We start from the raw sequence: 23,006 nt of genomic DNA, 5'->3' as shown, positions 1-23,006 counted from the left end.
ATGATTCACGCCTGATTGAATTTTCAGTTATTGCTAGTAGAAAAGAGCTTCCAATTTTATGATAAAAAAAGCGCTAAGAAGCCATTATTTATTGTATAGCACATTGTTCAGCATTACTTTGATTTGGCTGTTAAAAAGCTCTGCATTGTTAATCAAATAATGATAGAGAAAATCTTAATCTGTAAATTGTATTGTTACTTGTTAGTATAAAAGAGGTTGAGAATTGGTGTTAGTAACCCTTTCCTTATCCTCATGCAAATATAGTATAATGATTCTACTGTTGTGTTGTTGGCTATACAAATGCTGTAAGTGGATGGTCTAAGTTTATTTGTTTTTGATATTTGTTGCATTTAGAAGTTAGAACCATCACTAAATGCCTTTATTACATACTTGTCAGGAAAAATCTACACTAGTTAGTGAGCTATCAAATGGAGGATCTCTACATTGTTTGTTGGTAAATATAGTAAACCATTTCCTTATTCTCATCGCAAGATTTTTCTTTTATTGTGTGTGTGTTATGTAAATAGAGAGACTTATAGTATAAATTTAAGTTGAACCTACTACTAAACTAAGCCTCGATATCCTTGATCCTCTTGCTTGAAAGTTGAACTAAAGGGTAATGTGAACCAGATCATGCTCAGCTAATAATAATTATAAGAAATAAAGAATGAATAGTATCACAAGCATGATGATTTCAGTAATGTATTCATTTTTCTTTTTATCCTTTTTTTTAAGCACAAACAAGGTCACTTTTGGACTGCTCATTTGTGATTCCATTTTTTAGGCTCATTTGTGATAAAGTATTTGTATTTTTACTCTTACATGTAGGTTATAAAACACTGCTGGACTGCTCTCCAAATTCTGCTTGTTGCCGCCACCGTCAATCCCCATTTCAGCAACCATTTGAGCTTCAAAACAAGTAGGATTTTCTTATCTATATCTTAATAAGTGAATGCATGTGTTAGATTATATTGTCAAGAATTATTTAATCTCTTCTTCTTCTTCTGATGTATCCTTTACAATTTGTTTTCGAAGTCCAAAGTCTCTGCATTTAGCTTCAATCATTTCACCACCAAACAGAGCTTTGAATCCACCTCTAGTTCAGTGTACAAGCCATATGTGTCCAATTCGAGTGCACTAGCATGTCAAGCTCCAATACAAAGAGTACTAGAGGATCAAGATCATAATCACAAATTTCAATTACAAAATGAACTATTCACAATGGAACCTTGTTGTTCAGCATCCGAATTTTGACAATGTGACACAGGTTTTTAGCTTTAAGTACAAGCCACTAACACCTTATGAGGGCTTAAGTAAGTTTTTCTCTCTCACATGATCATAGTCCTAATCCCCTAGATGGTTTCTCGAACTTGTATCGAGTTTTTTCTTGGTACTTGTTGGTTTTAACACTTAAAATTATTATCAGCTGAGCATGATCTGGTTCATATTATCAGCTGTACAGGATGGTAGTGAAGTTTGAGGATGGTAGAAAATTACGCTCCTTCACTTTCAAACAAGAGGATCAAAGGTACCAGGTTGGATTCAAAATTCCCAGGCTTTCTTAATTTACCTTTTGGTGGCTTAGTTTATACTATAAATTTCTCTATTTATCAAATGATTAAAGAAGGGGGTATGCTGCAGCCAAAAGGTGCGAGCTGTGGTAAGGTAAGTATTTTTGGAAACTTTAGCTGGCCAGCTCCCCCAGGATGTGATTTAGTTTTCTTCAAAGCTAGCAATGATTGAATCAAATCCAGATGGAAAACTTTATTGGAACTTGAAAATGAGTCTAAACTTCTTGCAAAGGTTAGTAGTACATATTCTGGTTTAATTAGTTCAGTTCAATTCGTCTTAGTTATCCATATATATTGATCCAAGAATGTAACAAAAAGTAGTAGTAACAACAAAATGAGTATAGTTATGTGATTGAAATATGATGGCAAATTATGATTCTCTCGGATAAGTTAATCTCATGAATAATTAGATTTTGATAAGTTGTGATGTGATTCGATCACCAATAGCAAAGTGGATGGGATTTCCTGAGGCAAATTACGTTGGTTACTGTGATTTTCGTGGACTTGCTTCTTATTCAGAAGGACAGTCTTATCGACCAAGAGTAAATTATATCTATGGTGGTAGATGGGTGTGTGCAAGATATATACCTGTTTCTCCAACAACAGTTTACTGGTTCATCTGCTTCAACAGTTCATCTTCAGGTCCTAAATGATAGTTCCATACATAATTAGATTATCCATATAGACATATTATACGCAATTTTATATTTAATCATGTAAGCATATTGAAGAAAGAAGAAAATTAATTTATTAGACCAATTTTAATATTTAAATATCTTGGGTTTAATTTGTAAAGTGGTTAGAATATGTAATTGAAGAAAAAGATTTTAATTTAATATTTTGTATATTTAAATGTTACTAAAGATCTATTGTAATATTTTTTTATTGTTACCCAAAAAATTTTTTTGTAACATTTATTAGATTATTGCTATAGAATATCTATTGTAACATTTTTTAAAGTGTTATTAGAAAGACTTATTGTAATATTTTTTAAGTGTCACATAAAATATATATTATAATATTTTTTTAAGTATTACAAAAAATATCTATTGTAATATTTTTTTAAGTGTTACAGAAAATATCTATGACAATATTTTTTTAGATGTTACAAAAATTATCTATGGTAACATTTTTTTAAGTGTTACAAAAAATATCTATTGTAATATTTCTCTAAGTGTTACTATGAATGATCTATTATAACATTTTTTATAATATTACTATAGAATATCTTTTGTAATATTTTTACTAAATGTTATTAAATCTTTAAAAGAATGTTAATAAAACTCTTTAATAATATAGAGTATATTTAACATTTGTTAAAATGTTACTAATATACATAGGTAACATTTTAATATGATTTAGTAATATTTTTTTAAATATTAATAAAAATCAAGCATATAGTAGTCTGTCATAGTAAAGCTAATTTCCTAGTCTAGTTGATGTGTGGTTTTTATCTCTTATATGGAGGGAGTTTCAATGTTAAAATTTTTGGGGTTCTTATTTCTATTTTTTTATTTTCTGTGCAATTTTTTTTTTGTTACATTGGTGTGTGTTCACTGTTGTTATTATTTTAGTGAGTGGGTATTGTTCTTGTTTTTTTCAAGTAAAAAGTTGTGTATTTTATTCCTATCAAATTAAACAAGAAATAAAATTAGCAATGCAAAAGAAAAAATTCCAAATGGAGTTCAGCTAAAATTTCCAAATGCCATTGTTAAAATGCTTGCAAATTGGACGAGAAATGAAAAATATTAAAAATTTTGAAGGGAAAGAAGAGGAAACAAAGAAAAATTAAATGAAAAATGTCCATTCTAATATATCCAATCATTATTCCAAAGAACTAAGCACATCTTAACATTTCAAAAATGATAGATTAGGCCCCCTCTTTAGAATAAATATTAGACGCATTCATTCCTCCTCGTATGCACACATGTAAATGGTTGTTTGAAATGGGATTAAATGACAGGGACCAATTGGTCCTAATCCGCATAACAATTTATATGTGTACACCCTAATAGATATATCACTAAGTTAATAGGCCACATTATATGGGTAGGGACTATCATGTCTAACATTTGTTTTGGACAAAATCTTATATAGATATATAATCAATAAAAAAATATTTTTTAATTCAATATAGTGAATTTTGTAAGAATTATACAAATAAAAAGATTTGACAAATTTCTTAAAGTTAGATACACTTTGATCCTAGTCATATATACATACATTATTTTATAACTTTGGTTTTCACCTGCCAGTTAATAAGGTTATGCTAATTTCATTATTTGAACTTGGGTAACTTGTGCATGAATTTGCTTCAACATTTTCCCTCCTAGTGAAAAAACCAGGCTCTTTAGGTTGATCCAATTCCATCTCACTACTTAACATTAGAACTACTGAGGTCATATTAGGTCTATCTTCTGGACAATGTTGTACGCACAATAGAGCAATATGGATGAAACGCAATACTTCAGATTCAATGCATGAGTCTTCAATATTTGGGTCAATTATTTGGAAAGCATTGCCCATTTTCCACAGTGCCCATGTCTGAATTAATCATAAAGAAATTAGTAAGATTAAAAATCATATTGTATTAAATTTTGTCACATGAAGAGTACCTACATGATCAATGAGGTTAAGGGATGATTGCTTTGCATGAGATCTTCTATTCTTTTTCCCACTTATAATCTCTAGCAATAAAACGCCAAAACTGTAAACATCAGATTTTACCGAAAATAATCCATCAAGGACATACTCTGGTGCCATGTATCCACTGTAAAAAATCATTCAAGATGTTAAAATACAATGATTATCATGATAAACAAAATGATGTACACAGTTAATTAGACACTCACAAAGTCCCAACAATTTTATTTGTACTTTCTTCGTTTTGCTCTCCTCTAAAAAGTCTAGCCATTCCAAAATCTGATATTTTTGAATTTAAATTATGATCAAGTAAAATATTACTCGCTTTAAGATCTCTATGTACAATTCTCAGTCGAGAATCTTGATGAAGATACATAAGGCCTCTAGCGATTCCACCTATTATGTGATTGCGCTTTTGCCAGTTTAGCAATTTTCCTTTGCTATGATCTATATTATCCAAGGAAATCAATAAGCTTATGAAGTTATACTCGATATACTCTTAATTATTGTGAATAGTAAATCTTAGTATTTATGATGTTCCATACCGAAAATGAAGTAATCTAAGCTACCGTTGGTCATGTATTCATAAACTAGCATCTTCTCTTGTCCTTGAATGCAACAACCAATAAGTTTTACAAGATTTCGATGTTGAAGTTTTGCAATTAGTTTAACTTCATTTATGAACTCAGAAAATCCTTGTATTGAACTCTTTGATAGTCTCTTTATAGCAACTTCTTGTTCATTTGCTAATTTTCCCTGCAAAATCACATTCATATGAGTAACAATAATAATATTTTCCTTTTTTTTTTGTTTAAAGTGAGTATAGGAACTACGTTCGAATTACCAAATATACTGGTCCAAAACCACCTTCTCCAATCTTATTCTTCACTGAGAAGTTATTACTAGCAACCATAATTGTTGAATAATTAAGCAATGGAAGATCCAAATCATCTACATAACTTTCATAATTATCTTCTATCTTCGATGACTTTTCTGAAAATTATGAAAAAGGTCATCAACAACATTATGAAATACAAGGATTAAAATGTCATTTGGCCTATATTTCAATGCATGATTTAAAAATAGAAGAAATATACTTATTATTCTTGAAATTTGCTAAAAGTTTTAATTTTATTCTCAAATTTTAATTTGTTTCAATTTTATTCAAAAAATTTTTATTTGCATAAAATCTACTCCTAGTGTTAATAACTTCTAAATCATCGATGGACGTTAGTAACATGACAAGCAGTATCACTAATGTGGCAATAGAATGAAATGTCAAATACCGTTAATTCAATGGTGAATTTGATGGTATTTTTTATTATGGCAATAGAATGAAATGTCAAATACCGTCGGCGAGAGAACAGAGAGCAAGGGTGAGAACAAGGGAGACAAAGCCTTTGACGTCGACGATAGGGCTTCACCGTCGAGGAAAGAACAGAGAGCAAGGGCGAGAACGAGCGAGATGCCATTGGCATCGACAAGAGAACGGAGGCGCCAGCGATTACAAGGTCGTTTTTGTTTATTCAGTTTGTGTCATCACTTGATTCCATCTCTAAACTTGCATTGTGTGTGTTAGTGTTTCTTTATTTTGTACGGTAAAATATATATATATATATATATATATTGTCTTTAAAGTACGGTAAATTAGGAATATTTTTAAATTACAACGTATGTCCTTTATCTCTACTCTAAATGGTTTTTGGAATTCTCCATTAAAGATTAATTGTGATGCTAGTTATTTTGGTTCGGGTGATAGTGTTGGTTTTGCTTGTGTTATTAGAGATTGTAATGGGAGCTGACAAATGGGATGTTTGAGAATGATTGAGAGTAATAATATTCTTCAAGGAGAATTGTTTGTTATTTGGAGATATCTCTTAACTTGAAATGTGGGTCAACAAGATGTTATTTGTGAGACGGATTGTGTGGAAGCATTTAATCTTATTACTCAAGATGGTTTTGGGTTTATTGATCCATTAGTGCTCAAAATAAAAGATATCATGCGTTGGAATTAGCGTGTTGACTTTCGTTTGATTATGAAAGATGCAAACACGGTAGTATATACTATGACAAAGATGGCGATGAAGTTACAACTTTCGCATGTGGAACTTCTTTCACCTTGAGAGGAGTTTAAGAGTAGTCTTAAACGGGACTGTCCCTCTATTTAAGTAGTTTCTTATTTTGTTTGTTTTGTTTTTCTTTATTTAATTTATTTCAATCTAAAAAAAAGTACGGTATAAATTTAAAAAAATATTTTTAAATTTTATTTTGTTTTAAGTTTGTCTTAAAATTTTTTATTTGCATTAAATATATTTTTAATAGTTGATTTTTTAAAAATTTAAGAACAATTCAATAATAATTTCTTAAAAATAATTCTCAATACAAATAAATTATATATAATTTTTATATATTATTATTAGATTGATTTTAAATTTTTTGAAAATTTAGTTGTCGAAATATATTTTACACAAATTAAAATTTTTTGAAATAAAATTAAAATAAAATAAAATTTAAAAATATTTTTTAAATTCTTAACAAATTTCAGAGATTAAAAGATTTATTTTATTTTTTTTCTTATATTTGATTGTTGAATTTGAAATGTATAAATGAGGTTTTGGGGGTTTTGATGGGTTTTGCATGCTCTGTTTTTTTTTTTTACATGATTAATGACTTTGTTATCGAGCGTTTCTAATGCTCTCTTCTTTCTTGTTTTTAAAGAGAATAGAGAAGAAGACACCAAATAAGAATTTGGGGTTTAGATTGGAGTTTTTAGTCTTTATCTTTTATAATAAAAAGATAAAAAATATTAAAGAAATGTTATTCCACTCAAACACTATCTTATCAAACTATAGACACTACTTACTATGTTATTAATGTCTGTTAATGATTTAGACGTTATTAACATTAGAATAGATTTGATGCTAAGTAAAAAAATTTTGGATAAAAATTGAAAAAAATTAAAATTTAAGAAGAGTAAAGTATGGTTTTTATCCTTAACGTTTGGGGCAAGTTTTAAAGTTGTTCTTAACGTTTTAATCGTCCTATTTAAGTTTCTAATGTTTTAAAATTGACTCATTGTTGCCCTGCCGTTAACATCCGTTAACAGTATTGATAGTGGGACAAAATTAAAACGATTTTGAAATATTAGGGAGTTAAATAGGACAAAAACGTTAGGGATAAAAACAATACATAAAAATAAATTTTAATTTTATTTTATTTTTTAAGAATATTAATTTTTTACTGTACATAGTATTCAATTATTTTTTAATTACATCTAAATAAATTATCTTAATCACATTACTTTTATTTTAAATAAATTTATTTTTTTTATAATTTTAAAGAATTTTGATACATTAGAAACAAAAGATATAATTTATATTTTATTGTATATATATTATTTTTTTCTTTTCTGCAAGTTTATATACTAGTCATTCTACAAACATTTCATGATAACTAAAAATTTTTAAGAGTAAAATTATAAAAAAAGATTAATTTATTTAAAATGAAAGTAATATAATTATGTGTAATTTATTTAGATGTGATTAAAAAATAATTGAATACTATACATAGTAAAAAAATGATATTATTAAAAGATAAAATTAAAATTTATTTCTATGTATCATAGTTGTTCCCAACGTTTTCGTTTTATTAAAGTATCTAACGTTTCGTCTCAATTTTGTCCCACCGTCAATCTTGTTAACGGATCCCTAATGACAGGATAACATTGAGGGGAGTGGATTCTCTGGTGGAGAAAAAATTGGATGGTGTCTAGTGGAAGATCTCACCTTTTATTATTCTCTCTCTCTTATTTAATTTTGGTCCCACTTATAAAATTAAAAGTGAAAGATCACACTTTATTCTCTTAAGTGTTAAAAAAAATGGAAATAATTCATTTTCAACATTGAGTCAGTTTTAAAATATTAGAGACTTAATTAGGACTATTAAAATGTTAGGAACTTTAAGACTTATCCAAATATTCAGAACAAAAATAATACTTTACTCATTTAAAAATAAAACTAAAATTTTGATAAATTTCAAAGACAAAAATTATACTTTATCCTTTAAAAATATATTAGCGCAACGACGGCCTAACAATTAGTATGAAAAAGTTTCATGTTGTGTAAATATACTAATATAATTAATATAAGAGTAGATACTAATTTCCAATTAATGGCTAATACTGAATGATTATTTCTTTAGTGGGATACGGGAATTCGCTGAAAGCAGAAATATCATTTGTAAGATTGTATATAGAATTGAAGCAAGCATTTTTAAAGACCTGAGTAAAGTGAATAATTTTACCTGCAATCTTTTTCCTGAATCTGTAGGCAGAATAAGTAGTTACCGAAATAAGTGCTGCGGCAATAGTGGTTCCAACTATTATTTTCATTCTCTTTTGTGTATGCTCAGCACCTTCATGGTTGGATTTGATCAAAACAAATAAGCTATGGGTCAAAACTTGAAATTCCGTTCTAAAGACTAGCTTTGAATTTTCAGACTTAAAAAGACAATATTGGGGTCAAAATTTGATTTGAAAATTCATTCTAAAGAAAGGCTTTGAATTTTCAAAACCGTGGTGGATCAAAGACCGTTTACTTAAACTCGTGGATTTCAAGAAAATTTCATAATAAAAGTAATCATAAAATTCCATTATAATAAAATATATTCACAATTAGACAAATATATTATAAGAAAAATTACTTATATTCATTTTTTCTCTAATAAATAATGAATTTATGATGCTAAAAAATAAAATATATTAAAATTTTAATAAGATTTCTTCATTTTAAAAGTCTAATTAAAAATATTTCTTGTGAAATTATATCATTCAACAAATTAGAAAACCGTATGTGAATAAAAATAATAAATTCAAAAGTTTACAAGAATACATGAAAATGTGTATAAATTTATTGATTTTAGAGAAAGTTTATAGGGTTAGCACTTTTATTTACAAGAAAACCCTAAACTTTCTTTTTATGAGCAATGTTAGGGGGACAGTAATTTTTGTGATTGTTAGCCATCAACTAGCCATCAATGATAATTTGATGGTGTGAGATTGGTATAAGATTTCATCCAATGACTCATATTTTTCTGCTGGTTACATGCTGGGCAAAATTCAATAAAATTGCTAGCCCTAAACTTTCCCTTTATTAAAATCTGTCCGTACTTAATTACAAAAAAATGAGTAATTTCTATATAATCTCACACTATTAAAAATACTAATGATAATTAATTGATAGTTACAAATTACAAAATTTGCCGGACCTCTGACACTCCTCTTGATTTTATTCAAACTTAAATTATTAATAACAATAATATTAGGAAATAATAATTTAAAATTATCTAATGTAATATCTATAACAATTACATATTTATTATATCTTGCATATTACTCAATTATTATAGTAGTAATTAAAGAATATAAAATAAAGTAAGTAATAATTAATAAATATAAAATAAAGTAATTTTAGACCGCTTTAAACTGATTTTTTTTAGTATTTCTCAAATATTTTATATTAATAAATTAAGAAAAATATTATGAACCAACACATTTTATTAATATTTTATTTTTATATTTATTAAGATTTAAAATTTAGTGTTGATTGAGTGTTTAAAACTAATAGTTTAAGGATCATGAGGCAAGCAAGTATCTTAGACAAAATAAACAGAAAATAAAAAAAAAGTTAATAGTTAAATTAATTCTTAAAATACAGGATATTTTTTAAATTTGTTGCTGAAAGATTTTATTAATCAAATAAATCTTTTAAGAATTACGAATTAATTATATTTATTTTTCAATAACTTTATTAATAATTTTGTCAATAATTAATGATGTAAAATTTTAAATTTTTAATTGATAATATACATCATACTTGACATATTTAATTGGACATTAATTATATATATTTATAAAAATTATTAATTTAATCATTATGTCATATTCGAAATAGAGTTTATGTAATTAAAAAATTTGACTAAATTAATAAATTTTTATAAATATATTTAGTAAGTATTTAATTAAACATGTTAAATATAATGTATGTTGTGAATTAATATTTCACATAATTAATATCGTTGATATTAATTGTTAATAGAGTGATTGAAAGACAAATATAATTAATTTATAATTTTAAAAAAATTAAAAATTTTTTTTAAGAATAAATTAAAAAATATCCTATTTTTTAGAGATTAATTTAATTATTAACTTAAAAAAAAAATAGAAGCATGCATGAATTGAAAAGTGAGTGAAATATTATTTACCCAAGTCAGAAGCACGCAGTCGGACGTATAGTTCCTGTCCACCATCAGGAAACAGTTTGATATCAATTAAATCATGAAACCACATGACACAGCCTTGACCACCTCCTCTTATATCTGAGTTTGTATAAGCCATGCATGAACAATTTTCCAAGCACATGGCTCTACATTTATTCAAATCAATATCCTTATACACCAAAGTATATTCAGTATCTGGCACTTTCAATCCCTGCAAAAGCACAAACCCATCACCATCCTCATTGGTACCATTACTATTGCACCTTATTGGATGGTTTCTTTCACATCCTTGGGACCAATCCATTGAGTTCCACTTTTTGGGAAACTTGGGCTTAAACCCTTTCAAACACTCACACACTGGTGATGCAGTTATGCTACAATATCCATTAGGACCACACAGTCCATAGGTATCACAATAGTCCCCTGGCAAAGTTGAATAAGTCCTCCACGATTCATCGGCCTCCGACCAAACGTAGCGAGGGCGGCCGCCCGCGCTCTGGTTAAGGACTGCGATGGTTGTTAGAGAAGGGTCCTTGAGGGTCCATGTGTAGTAAACTTCTTCAGCAGTGGAGACGAAGTTGAAATTAAATATTGGATTGGATCTCAGTTCTGGCATGCCACTGAAACGCAAGCCGTTCCAGGGTCCAATTCTGTACATCTTTCTTCTTCTCTTCGTCATATACACTTCAGGGTAGTTGTACCGCATAACACTCCAAGAAAAGTCACCTGTAATGTGCAATCAATGTCAATACAAAAACCATCCCCAACCAACTAGGGGTAATTAACTTAGATAGGATTTAGAGAGAATTTAAATTTGTAAATAAAATTAAAATAAAATTTAAATGCTATTCTATTCTATTTGGCCGATTGCTAGCCCTAGTTGAATTATAGTCATGAGAATCAGAACTAGTCAAAATGGGTAAATTGATACTGTTTTCTTTAAAAAAATATCAATTTTAAAAAATTATTAAAATAAAAAGAAAATTAATTTTTAAAAAATATATATTTATATATAATATAATATTTTATTATATCTTCCTTAATTCTGTCTAAATTTTAGTTGAAGCACTACATTTTTTAACCTCTAATTTTACTGTTTTAGAAATTCAAAAATCAGTTTTCTGTTGAATACGTGTTTAGTATGTAGTTGTTATGACTAGTTTTAACCGAAATTTTTCATTTAGTTTAGTATCCTAAAAATTTATAATATTTTATGCTTTATCTTTATTATTAGTTCATTCTATGTAATATTAACATAATAATAGAAAAACTTCAACATTTAATATTAAACAGAATAAATATCTAAATTGATTTTGAAAAAATTTTAAAAGATTAAACATTTTTATTCAAAGAACTTTTTTTTAAAAAAAAAATTCATAAATTTTTACTATCAATTTTAGATGAAAACAACTCCACGTAAGTTAGTATATTTTTAGAAGTACCCGAAAATTACTTTGGACAATATCAGATAAAAACGAATACATATTTATTAAGAGTCACAAAAATCAATTATCGTACATGTAACATTACCTGGTGCTGGATTATCATCAGTCTTCCAAGCTGTGATCTTCCTGTTGAAATTTCTTCTAATGTCCCATCCCAGTTTCATCCCTGCCAACATTGTATTCGAAGGGTAGTCAAAGCTCTGCCACAAATAGCGTTGTGGGTTTGTATCATTGTCCTCTCTTATCACAAGATTGCCGGAATCAAGAAGCTCCGCCACCGGATTCCGCACTGCGGTTGCCGGGGAACTGCTGATTGTTTGCCATACAAGAACGTTCTTGTGAGTAAGAACCAAGCTTCCATTGCTTTTAAGTTCTAAAATGGGAGGGGTAACAGGGGAATAATCGTTGATGGGGTTGGCACCGTTCGCCACCCACACAATGGTCTGGATTGTGATGTTGGCGTACCAAATTCCAAGGTAGCGTTTGTTGGATTTTGTGAAGAAGCCAAGTTCAAAGGTTCCTTTATCTTTGGAAACTATGGTCTTGCCGTCACCGAGGCATAGGTTTGGGGTAATGATAGAAGTGTTCATTGCATTGGATTCATGATGAAAGAAGGGAGTGGCAATAACTAATGTGTAAACAATGATAGTCCAGAAAGAAGGATTGATCTTCATTGAGTAGTATATACTATATACTAAGTTAGTTATTGGCACCGCTATATATATTATATAGTGAAAAGAAGGAAAGTTATTTTAAAGGAAAAAACTAGGTAAATTACTAGTTTGACATCAACGGACAAACTTTAGGTTTTGAATAAACTGGTCTAATTAATATGTTTGATTAAATTATTGATATAATATATGTCAAAATTGTTCTTTTTGTCAAAATAATTTTTTAATAGAATAAAATAAAACATTTTACTAAAAATTTTTGGAGTACTGATGATTTTATTTTAAAATATGCAAACAAATTCAACACTTATAACCAAAATTATAAAACTATTCCAATCTTAGATGAGTATTGATGACTCAGTATATAATTTTTATAATTAAAATTATGAACGTTTAAAAAATTTTTATAATAAAAAATAATAATTTATTCTCCTAAATGAAAGAAAAAACATTCATGAAATTCCAAAATCAAAGTTTTGACAAATTTCAAACTTTTGTGATTTTTTTGTGGGGTAATTAAACTTCACTGAAGGTTCGGTGTTAATATTTTGTTATTATTGGAAGGTGACAATTATTGCATGTCTTTTATTTAGATATTATTTCATTGGAATTAGATTTTTTGTTTGCAAAAATTGTGATTTCCCCTTAAAAAGTTTTGTCAAACACTATGATGTAACTAGTATTATTTTTAACAGAAATTTTGTACGAATAAATCTTTTTGTAATTAAGTTCAATTAAATTTTATTATATCTGTATGTTTTTTCTTTAACATAGATTACACACCATTTTTTTTCTCCTTCTTCCTCTTTTGTGTTGTCTTCTTTTTTCTCTTTTTTTTTTTCTGCGTCTTCTTGTCTTACGTCTTCTAATTCTTCTTGTTCTTCTGTGTCTTTTCCTTTTTTTTGTATCTTCGTTATTTGTTTGTTATTTTTATATTTTTAAAAATTTTATAAAGAGAAAAAGAAGAATAAATAAGAAAAAATGCATAGGAACAAAAAAAAAAAATACAAAAAACAATTATGACAATAAATAGAGAAATTTTTATTATAAACAGAGAAGTTTTTTTTATCTTAAATACGAAAATTTTATAACGATAAACACATAATTGTTTTAAGATGAACACACAAATTTTTAAAGTGAAACAAAAGAAGTAAACGCATAAATTTTGAAGATAAATACAAAAATTTTATGACAACAAATATATAAATTTGTTGAAGGTAAACGCACAATTAGTTAATAAAAACTTAAGAAGTAAACACAAATCTTTTATGATAAACACAAAAAATTTATGACTTTAAATACATAAACATTTGGTTAAACAATTATTTTTGTCCACAAATTTTTAAAACCCCATAAAAAAATAAAACAAAAATCGTACCCATAAAAAATGTGTTTCATTTAATAAAAATACCCAAACTCTTTCGATGCCAAGCTCTATTTCAGCCAACAAAGACCTTGCTAGTCGGATGATGTGAACTATGTCTTTGCCTTTTAAAGGCTCTCAGTAGCATCTCATTCAACTAAAGACCTGAATCATTTTCGACTTTAGGATGCTCATTCAACCTGAGAAATTTGCTGAATTTAATGAAGATAATGATATTATTAACGATGGAGATGGTAAAGTGGATTGTTGGGGGAGAGAAGAGCGTGTGATGAAGAGTGTGCATGACAAGAGTAGTATAAAAATTTTGAATTATTTTTTAACGAAGCCAACTTAATTTTAGGGTTTAGATATTTTGTCAATTGAAAGTCATTTTTCATGACTATAATTTAAGTTTTAATTTTTTTTTGAATAATTTTGTTAATATTTTAAACATTCGTGAAAAAAATAATTATTTTTTCTATATTTTAAAGGTAAACAAATTTTTTTTAAGAGAAATATGGGAAGCAAACACACAATTTTTTTATAATAAAAACATAAATTTTATGATAATATATAAACATATAAACATATACTTTTTTTAAGGTAAACACAGAAATTCCTTAAGAGAAATATGGAAGCAACACCCAGAAATCTTTTCTTTTACAATAAATATAGTAATTTTATGACAATATATAGTAATATACACAGAAATTTTTTGAATGTAAATACACAGTGTTTTTTTTTTTACTATTAATTTGTCCACACTAGATCGATAAATCTTTTAGTTGCGTTCATCAATGTAGCTTCCCACTATAAGAAACTTTCGGAATAGCAACTAATTTGAGTAACATGACCTATTTTGTGACAATCAAAATTTTATATTACCCAAAAAAAAAGAGTTGGTCACTTAATTTGTCACTAAGTAAGAAAATAATAACCAATTTAGCAACACAAAAATTAGAATCTAAGAAAATTTTTCTCTAAATCAGCCATTAAATAAAAAAAATAACTAATTTAGTAGCTAAGAGACAAGAGTTAGACTTTGTGTAAATTTTTGGTCGCTTATGAAGTCAGTGACACCGAATTTAGCGACTATATTAGGTCATAAAGATTGTTATTGCTAAATTGATCACTAAAGTAATGAGTTAATCCCTAAATATATTCACTCTGCAACACACATTAATAACATTATTATTTATTCAATTCATTTGATTTGATACATAAATCTCTTCCAAAACTAGTATTGTTTCCCATGATTTTCTCCCAAAACTTATGTTCTTGACATAAAAAGCAGCCAAGTAGAGAGTCAGAAAATAACAAATGTATTGAAAAAATCAGAAAATAACAAATGTCGTAGAAGATATTAAGAAGGAAGGAGTTACAAAAATTAAGATGTGTGTGATTTAGACATATATTATTCGAGTGATTTTTGTTAAAATAATTTAAGATTAATGAATTATTAGACCAATTTGGTTAGACTTAATTGCTAAAATCGATTTGTCATAAAATATCACTATATTTTTAATGGCAATCGATTATTCTAAAAAAGGAGACAGATTCCGCAAAGGAACCCAAATCCTAAAAGGCATAGAAAAACTTGAAAACACGTGATAATGGGACAAACTCTTTTTGTCTCTCACATCCTTCAAGTGCAATTTCTGAAATATTTTGATAAGTCTACTTAACTAAAGCATGACGGGAAGATGGATCTTTAAGAGTACATCGATGCTTTTGAGGTAAGAATGAACCTGGAAGGGGTGAAGGATGCAATCTGATGTAGAGTTTTTTCGTAACCTTGTCAGAGCCAACTATGACATAGTTCAATACCCTCCTCTCCGAGTTGATTTCTTCCTTTGCCAATATCAAAGTTAAGTTCTTGGCTCACTTTACTACAAGAAGAACCCAAGCTAAGCTTCTAATCTCCTTGCTTGGGGTGGAACAAAAGATAGGAAAAAACATCTAAAATTATCTAGATTGCTTCAACAAAGCACTACTAGAGGTAAACACACGAACCCCTGAGGTTGTTTCCTTATGTTTAATTGCTGGTTTATTTGAAGGAGACTTCCGAAAGCATTTGACTTCCAAGAATGTAAAATTCATGAAAAAAATTCATCAGATTGCCTTAGAATATATGTGAGATAAGGAAGTGTTCAAAGTAGTCTCAACAAAAAGAAAAAATCTGGCGCCATCACCTAACAACGTCAGCAGCATGAGCCAAGCCTCATCTCCAAAGCCACCAACTCTACGGGTCGGTAAGTTCTCCATATACACACTATTGGTCACCTCAATTGTCGAAGTATATCAACAAGTCTTATGGTCACAAGACCGAAGATTGTGTTGATTTAAAAGACACACTGGAATAAGTAATCCAGGAAGGAAAGCTTCTCAAATTTGTACAGCAAGTAAGCCCATCTCGGCGACATAATGATGATGAAGATCGAAAAACCAGGAATCTCAGGAACATAAAACCTTCAGAGAATCTATAAGACACTGTCCAGGTCATGGTTAACGAGGTCATGGGTAGGAATAGATTTTCCAGATCCAACAATGCGATTAAAAAGGATGTGAAAGCTGTAAGTTCGGAATTACTCAAGGTAACTTGTATTCCAACAGTACAATTCACAGCAGAAGACTTCCACATCGCCACCTCTGAAGATGATGAGCCCCTGGTGATCACGACTAAGTTGAGTAATGGCATCGTGAAAAGAATTTTGATTGATACAGGTGAAAACTCAAACTTACTCTTCAGAAATACATTGAAGCCTTGGATTTAAAGGATCAGTATTTAAAGTCTCATCTCCCCGGAGTTGTCAGACTCGGGGATCATTATATCAAACCTGATAGAGCTGTGGATCTCCTCTTCACAGTAGGAAAAGGTGTCAATGTGAGAGTGGTGCAAGCCGAGTTTATGGTCCTTCAAGATTTCACAGCCTACAATGTGATAGGAAGGAAAACGCTTAATGATCTGTGCACTTTCATTTCAACAAAATTCTTAGCTATGAATTTCCTGACCGCGGAAGGTCAGGTTGCAACTATCCGAGGAGATCGGGTCTCAGTAGTTAAATGCAACCAGGCCAGCCTCATGCTCCGGGATAAAACTAAGGAATCCACGGGGGTGTTCCTTGTTGATCTAGATTCTAGAATTCAGGAGAAACCGAGACCAGAGCCCAATGGACACTTAGAGAAATTCCAAATCGTTGGTGTGCCAGAGAAGTACACTATGGTCAATAAAAAACTACATTACCCCTTGAATTCTGAACTTCAGAATTTCTTAAGAGGTAAGATAGATTTATTTTCTTGGGAACCTGCCGACATGCTTAGGATCGATCCAACATTCATGTCCCATCAGCTGGCTATTAACCCAGGTTCAAGCCGGTTGCGCAGTGACGTAAAAAGATGTTGCCCAGCTGAGTTATCGAGGTTAAAAATCAAGTTCAGAGATTATTGGATGCTTGGTTTATTCGTGAGTTAACTTACTCAACATGGTTGTCCAATGTAGTCATGGTAAAAAGTCAAATGAAAAATGGCAAATGTGTATAGATTATACGGACTTAAACAAAGCATGCCCAAAAGATTATTTTCCTTGACCTAACATTGACAACATGATTGATTCATCTTAGGAATATCGAATATTAAGTTTTCTAGATACCTATAGTGGTTATAACCAGATTCTGATGCATAAAGATGACGAAGATAAAACAACATGTATCACCCTTGAAGGGATTTACTGCTACATTGTGGTGCCTTTTGGTTTGAAAAATGCAAGGACAACTTACCAAAGGTTCCAGGCAAAAGTCTTCAAGCGGCAGATCGTAAAAATATGGAAGTTTACATCAATGATATATTAATAAAGGCAAGGGATGATTCTGATTTGATTAACGACTGGAAGGAAGTTTTTGACTGCCTCCAACTTCACCGGATGAGCATGAACTCGGCAAAGTGTGCATTTGGAGCTTAGGGAGGTAAAATTTTAGGTTTTATGGTAACTCAAAGAGGCATAGAAGCTAATCCCAAGAAATGTCAGGCAGTTTTAGACATGTCAAGTCCTCGGAATCTTAAAGAGATTCAAAGGCTCAGGTTGGTTGGCCGTATGGTCAAGGTTTCTAGGGGATTTCGCAGAAAAAGACAAACTATTTTTTAAATTAATGAGGACGGATGTAAAATTTTCATGGATGGAAGAATGTGAAGCAGCGTTTCAGCATTTTAAGAACTTGCTCTCATCTCCTCTCGTTTTAGCAAAGCCAGAACATGGGCAACCCTTGTTCCTGTACCTATCTGTGACCGAAAAAACTTTAGCTTCGGCTTTGGTTTTAGAGGAAAGGATAAGCATCAACGTTATGGAAAAACTTGCATTTTTTCTTCTTACATCGGCTCGTCAGTTGCGCCAATACTTTCAAAGGTATTTGGTAATAGTACGAACCGACCAACCGATTAAGAAAGTTTTACAAAAATATGACTTGGCAGTCGGATTATGGGTTGATCCATAGAACTATCTCAATTTGATATACGTTATGAACCACGTTCCACCATTAAGGCTCAAGCAATGGTAGATTTTTTGGCCGAAATGACACACCCAATCACCGATATACCGATATAAGAGCTTCATACAGATGGAGCTTCCAATGTCAGGTATGGAGAGGCTAGTCTCATCCTAACCAAGGGTGAAGACATGGTGATCGAGGCTTCTATTAAATTTGATTTTCCTATCTCGAATAATTAGGCTGAGTACGAGGCTTTGCTTGTAGGACTAGCATTAGCTCGGGATGTCAGGGCTATAGGAGTGACTGTATTCAGTGATTCACAATTGGTGACCTTCCAAGTTAATGGGGAGTATCAAGCACGAGATCCGTTATTGCAACAGTGCGTGAAAAAAGTACAAGAGATACAATTCTTTTATTCCTTTTCAATTAAGCATGTACCTAGGGAACAAAACACATGATTTGATGTATTGTCTAAACTGGCAAGTACTAAGTCCAGAACAGAAAATCGTAGTCTGATACAGGAAGTACTTACAGAACCTACTATAACAAAGCTCGACATCACGATTTCCCATTTGTTCAATCTTAGTACCTGGATAGATCCCATATGTATATATCTAGAACACGGGACCTTGCCTAGTGATCATAAGGAAGCTAGGAAGTTACGACTTAAAGCAGCTAAATATACCATGATAAATGGGCAACTATATAAAAGGGGTGTGCTCAACCATTGTTAAAATGTTTAAATAGGCAACAAACCATGTATGTGTTGCAGGAAGCTCATGAGGGATACTGTGGACATCATTTGGGAGGCAAGTCATTAGCTTAGAAAGTCATTCGAGCAGGGTTCTTTGGCCCACTCTCATCAAAGATGCCATAGAATATGTGAAGAAATGTGACAAATGCCAACTACACAACAACCTCCACCAAACACCTCCTCACGAGCTTGTATATGTCATCCTGACAAGGCCATTTGCTAAGTGGGGCTTAGATTTATTGGGACCCTTCCCACAAGAACTGGGTCAGGTAAATATCTTATAGTCGTTATAGTTATTTTACCAAATGGATTAAAGTTATGCCCTTGTCTAGTATTAGTTCTGCTCAATGCCGGAAGTTCGTTTGGAGAGAAATCATTGCAAAGTTTGGGATTCTTGAAATTATGGTCATATATAATGGGACTCAGCTTATGGATTCCTCGATTTTAGGAACTACTATCTGGTTTAAGGATTTGGCAAATGGACAAGCCAAAACTGCTAATAAAGTAATTTTAAAAAGGTTAAAAAAGAGATTGGATGAGCGTTCGGGCTTCTGGGCTGACGAGGTATAGTCAGTTTTATAGTCATATTGAACTACAGTTCAATCTACCACCAAGAAAACACCTTTCAGACTTACTTATGGTGAAGAAGCAGTAATCCTTGTAGAACACGGGGAGCCGAGTCCAAGAATGCTTTTGGGGACCTCCGAAACTCATGAAAGCTTGGACCTGATTGATTAGGTTAGAAATATGGCTAACTTCACTGAGTAAGCTCTAAAGCCAAAGGTGGCAAAGAGGTACAATACCAAGGTCCGACCCAGAAGTTTCCAACCTGAAGATCTAGTGCTAAGGTAGGCTGATGCCGAAACTCCAGGAACCCGAGGTAAGCTAGCTCCGATTTGGAAATGACCTTTCAAAATAAAAGAAGTATTAGGAAAGGGGACATATAAGCTAGAAACACTGGACGGATCTGAGGTCTCGAGAAGCTGGAATGCAACTCACTTAAAGAGGTATTAGTCTTAGAAAATGGTATTACGCTAGAAAAATTTTATTAGTAGAATACATGCACTTTTTTTCTAGGCATCTAGGCTTTTAATGAGGCCTTTCTTGTAATCAGCAAACGAGTTTTTCTTGTGACTTTGTGTTATGTTTAAATAACTATGGATTTATCTTGAAAACTTTATATTATGTTGAAATACATTATACTAAAAATCCAAAATACCTCTTCACCAATATAAAATTGGATTTCGGATGAAATTAAGGCTCGAAATAAAATGGTTTAAGAAATACTGGAGAAAAGGCTGATCTTTAAAGAACATCAAAACGGTAAACGTTAAAAGTCATAAAGTTAGTCCCAAAATCAAAGGGAATGCATAAAGTTAATCCCGACAAAATGACGGGAAAAATGATACAAAAGTACCAAAATTCCATACTAACAAGATCATAATACTTGAAAAAATATTATAAAAATTACACAATAGAAACAACTTTTTCATTCACCATCTTCTTGAAGGCATCGACTTCGGAGACGTCCAAGTCGGGACCTTTCAGTTTGATTTTGTCAAAGATGTTCCGTTTAACATAAAAAATCCCATCCATAGCCACTTGTTCCGCCTTTTTAATTGACCTCCCTATCAACTTGGAGACCTGTTTCTTCAAATTATCTTCCCTCAAATCAGAAGCCGCTTTTGCTTCTTTCAAACTTTTTACCTCATTCTCAAGAGAAGTCTACTTCTCTTGAAGAGTAGAAACCGAGGTGTTCAGCTTCTGGATTTAAGCATTTGCATTGGCATCTTGTCCTTTGATTGGAAGTTTAAGCGGAGACTCAAAATCTCTACTTTAGCGTCTCGAACATAGGTGGCTGAGCAGAGGAGCATCCTCTGAAACCGAGGGAGAGTGTTTTCCAAAGGCATTTTAGCAAGTACGGCCCTCGTATCCTCATCTATGAAATGATGATCCACGAAGTCGGGAGTTCGAAAACCTTTATCCAACACATGTCTGATGGAGTTGGGGGCTGAGACAGTAGCCTCATCTTGACTAACACTTTTCAATTTTTTCCTGGTTGGAGAGTTGTTAAGGGAATCCTCCTCCAAGATATGGATCTCAGGCTTCTGCCCTTTCCGGCTTTCCTCAATCCTCCAAGATTGCGGCTGGCAACTGATAGTGGCGGAGGAGGAGACTCTTTCACCACCTTGTTGATGGGAGGTTAGGCAAACAATCTTCTCTTCATCTTGGTGATGGCAACAAGTCCCCCAGCCATATCAACTGAAAATGAGCAATAGAAACTCATGAGATAAAGAAATAAGAAATGTACGCAATCATGAGTAGAAAGGAACAAAGCTTAGTGATAGCATTCCGAGCAGCTTGCTCACTTGTTAATCTATCCCTTAAAACAAGGGGACGTTCACTCCACAACATCATAAGTAAATTGATGCTTAGAAGTTCGGAAGTATTAACGCCGCCGACTCGGATTTTCGGGGAGGAGACATTGTTATGAATTTAAATTGATGCTCAAATTAAATTTTTCCACCTTCCAGGGTCATAAAAAAAGGGGTTGTACCTTCTACCCCTTCAATTTTAAAGAATTTTTACTTAAACCTATGATATGACTCTTCAAACAAAGTAAAAATTTTCTGTTTCAGACACCTTAGAAGGAGATGAACCCACGACCTTGTGATATGAAGGGAATGGTCAAAGTAAAAAATCAACAACAACAAAGACTCTAAGACAAGGCTCGATATCTAAGAACGAACATAAAAGCTTGAAACCATGAATAATGTCCCAACTCTTTGGATGGAACTGGGAAGGAGCACACCGAGAGTGAATCAGAACGCTTACTTGGAAGTCAAAAAAGGCAACCAGATCCCAACTCATGAGAACAAGGTCTCGTACATCGATAACCACCCGGGACAGTGCCAGCATGCTCGTTGATATGGCATAACTGGTCCCCGGACCTAGGGACGGAAAAATGTATAATTTGCTCAAGTTGGCGTCAACTATAATACTGGCCTCTCTCAAGTTGTCAAGCTTCTCCTATGTTATGGTGGAAAGGGTAGCCTTAATCTCCTCAAAAATCCAAGAGTAAATATCTACCTCAAGTCCACTGTTCATTTACGGAAGAGAAGCAGATCGAGGTCTCGAGTGGCTAGCTGCACCATTGCGTCCACGGTTCAGGATGATATTTTCTTTCGCCATCATAGAAAAATCTATATGGACACCACCACTGCGTTACCAGTACTATGTCACCAAGGACTAAAAAAAGATCTAAAACTTATTGAACACAAAACTTGTTACAATTCTGAAGAACGCAGGATATTATGGAAATGGGGGCAAAAAAAAGCTTCGTTGTTTGGGGAAAACTTAAAGCAGTGGTGCCCTTACTACATTAAGCCTAATCAAACGTAAACGCAAGCACCAAAAACTACATTAAGAAAAGAAATGAGAAAATTTTAACACAACCGCACTAGAAACCATAGGAAAACAAGAAGACAAAAAATAAGACAAACTCTGTGACAAAGATAACAGTGGAAAGAAGAAGAAAAGGCTGAAAAGGCATTACTAACCTTGTCAAGGGTTACTATAAAAATTGCTAAAGAGCGTAGTTTGCTTCCTTCTGGAGCGGCGTGGGATTAAGAACAAATGGAGGAAGTTTCTCGAAGAAGAAAAAGTTGCCTTCGTTTGATATGTTGGATATGGAAATGTCTCGTTTGGAAAGTAAAGTGGAAATGAAAGATTATTTTACTTAAAATTAATGTTGCATTAAATGGAGAGAGAATTTATGAAGGGACTGACAGTTTGTAAAAGG

At 31.3% G+C, this 23,006-nt stretch overlaps 2 protein-coding genes, 1 long non-coding RNA gene and 1 pseudogene across 3 annotated transcripts; 1 reads left to right on the top strand and 3 right to left on the bottom strand.

Moving 5' to 3' along the window:
• Positions 1 to 1,460: 1,460 nt before the first annotated feature.
• On the top strand, positions 1,461 to 2,224 carry LOC112775245 (monooxygenase 3-like; annotated as a pseudogene).
• Positions 2,225 to 3,730: 1,506 nt separating this feature from the next.
• On the bottom strand, positions 3,731 to 8,620 carry LOC112775241 (G-type lectin S-receptor-like serine/threonine-protein kinase SD1-1). The gene is made up of 6 exons (XM_072229606.1): positions 8,517 to 8,620; positions 5,059 to 5,207; positions 4,760 to 4,970; positions 4,424 to 4,661; positions 4,191 to 4,341; positions 3,731 to 4,115 (listed from the first exon to the last, which is right to left on the bottom strand). Exons 1-6 carry the CDS (start codon positions 8,602 to 8,604, stop codon positions 3,816 to 3,818), a joined length of 1,137 nt encoding a protein of 378 aa, XP_072085707.1. The 5' UTR covers positions 8,605 to 8,620; the 3' UTR covers positions 3,731 to 3,815.
• Positions 8,621 to 10,467: 1,847 nt separating this feature from the next.
• Positions 10,468 to 12,609, bottom strand: LOC140183346 (G-type lectin S-receptor-like serine/threonine-protein kinase At4g27290). Its single transcript, XM_072231756.1, has 2 exons — positions 12,021 to 12,609; positions 10,468 to 11,216 (listed from the first exon to the last, which is right to left on the bottom strand). The coding sequence occupies exons 1-2, from the start codon at positions 12,607 to 12,609 to the stop codon at positions 10,468 to 10,470; spliced, it is 1,338 nt and encodes a 445-aa protein (XP_072087857.1).
• A 7,940-nt stretch (positions 12,610 to 20,549) lies between these two features.
• Positions 20,550 to 22,743, bottom strand: LOC112789971 (uncharacterized). The gene is made up of 2 exons (XR_003196461.3): positions 22,040 to 22,743; positions 20,550 to 21,466 (listed from the first exon to the last, which is right to left on the bottom strand). It is a non-coding gene; the product is annotated as an uncharacterized lncRNA (long non-coding RNA).
• Positions 22,744 to 23,006: the final 263 nt, after the last annotated feature.

The sequence above is a fragment of the Arachis hypogaea genome, chromosome 3 (genome assembly GCF_003086295.3).
Source record: "Arachis hypogaea cultivar Tifrunner chromosome 3, arahy.Tifrunner.gnm2.J5K5, whole genome shotgun sequence".
Lineage (NCBI taxonomy): Eukaryota > Viridiplantae > Streptophyta > Magnoliopsida > Fabales > Fabaceae > Arachis > Arachis hypogaea.
The sequence above is the reverse complement of the archived record's forward strand: the minus strand, read 5'-3'. Positions and strand labels throughout refer to the sequence as shown.

Coding starts and splice junctions, on each gene's coding strand:
- LOC112775241 (XM_072229606.1), bottom strand. CDS start 8,604: ATGAAAATAATAGTTGGAACCACTATTGCCGCAGCACTTATTTCGGTA. Junction 5,208..8,516: donor ATTCAGGAAAAAGATTGCAG/GTAAAATTATTC, acceptor CATAATTTTCAG/AAAAGTCATCGAAGATAGAA. Junction 4,662..4,759: donor CTTAGATTACTTCATTTTCG/GTATGGAACATC, acceptor TGGATAATATAG/ATCATAGCAAAGGAAAATTG.
- LOC140183346 (XM_072231756.1), bottom strand. CDS start 12,609: ATGAAGATCAATCCTTCTTTCTGGACTATCATTGTTTACACATTAGTT. Junction 11,217..12,020: donor TGATGATAATCCAGCACCAG/GTAATGTTACAT, acceptor TGCACATTACAG/GTGACTTTTCTTGGAGTGTT.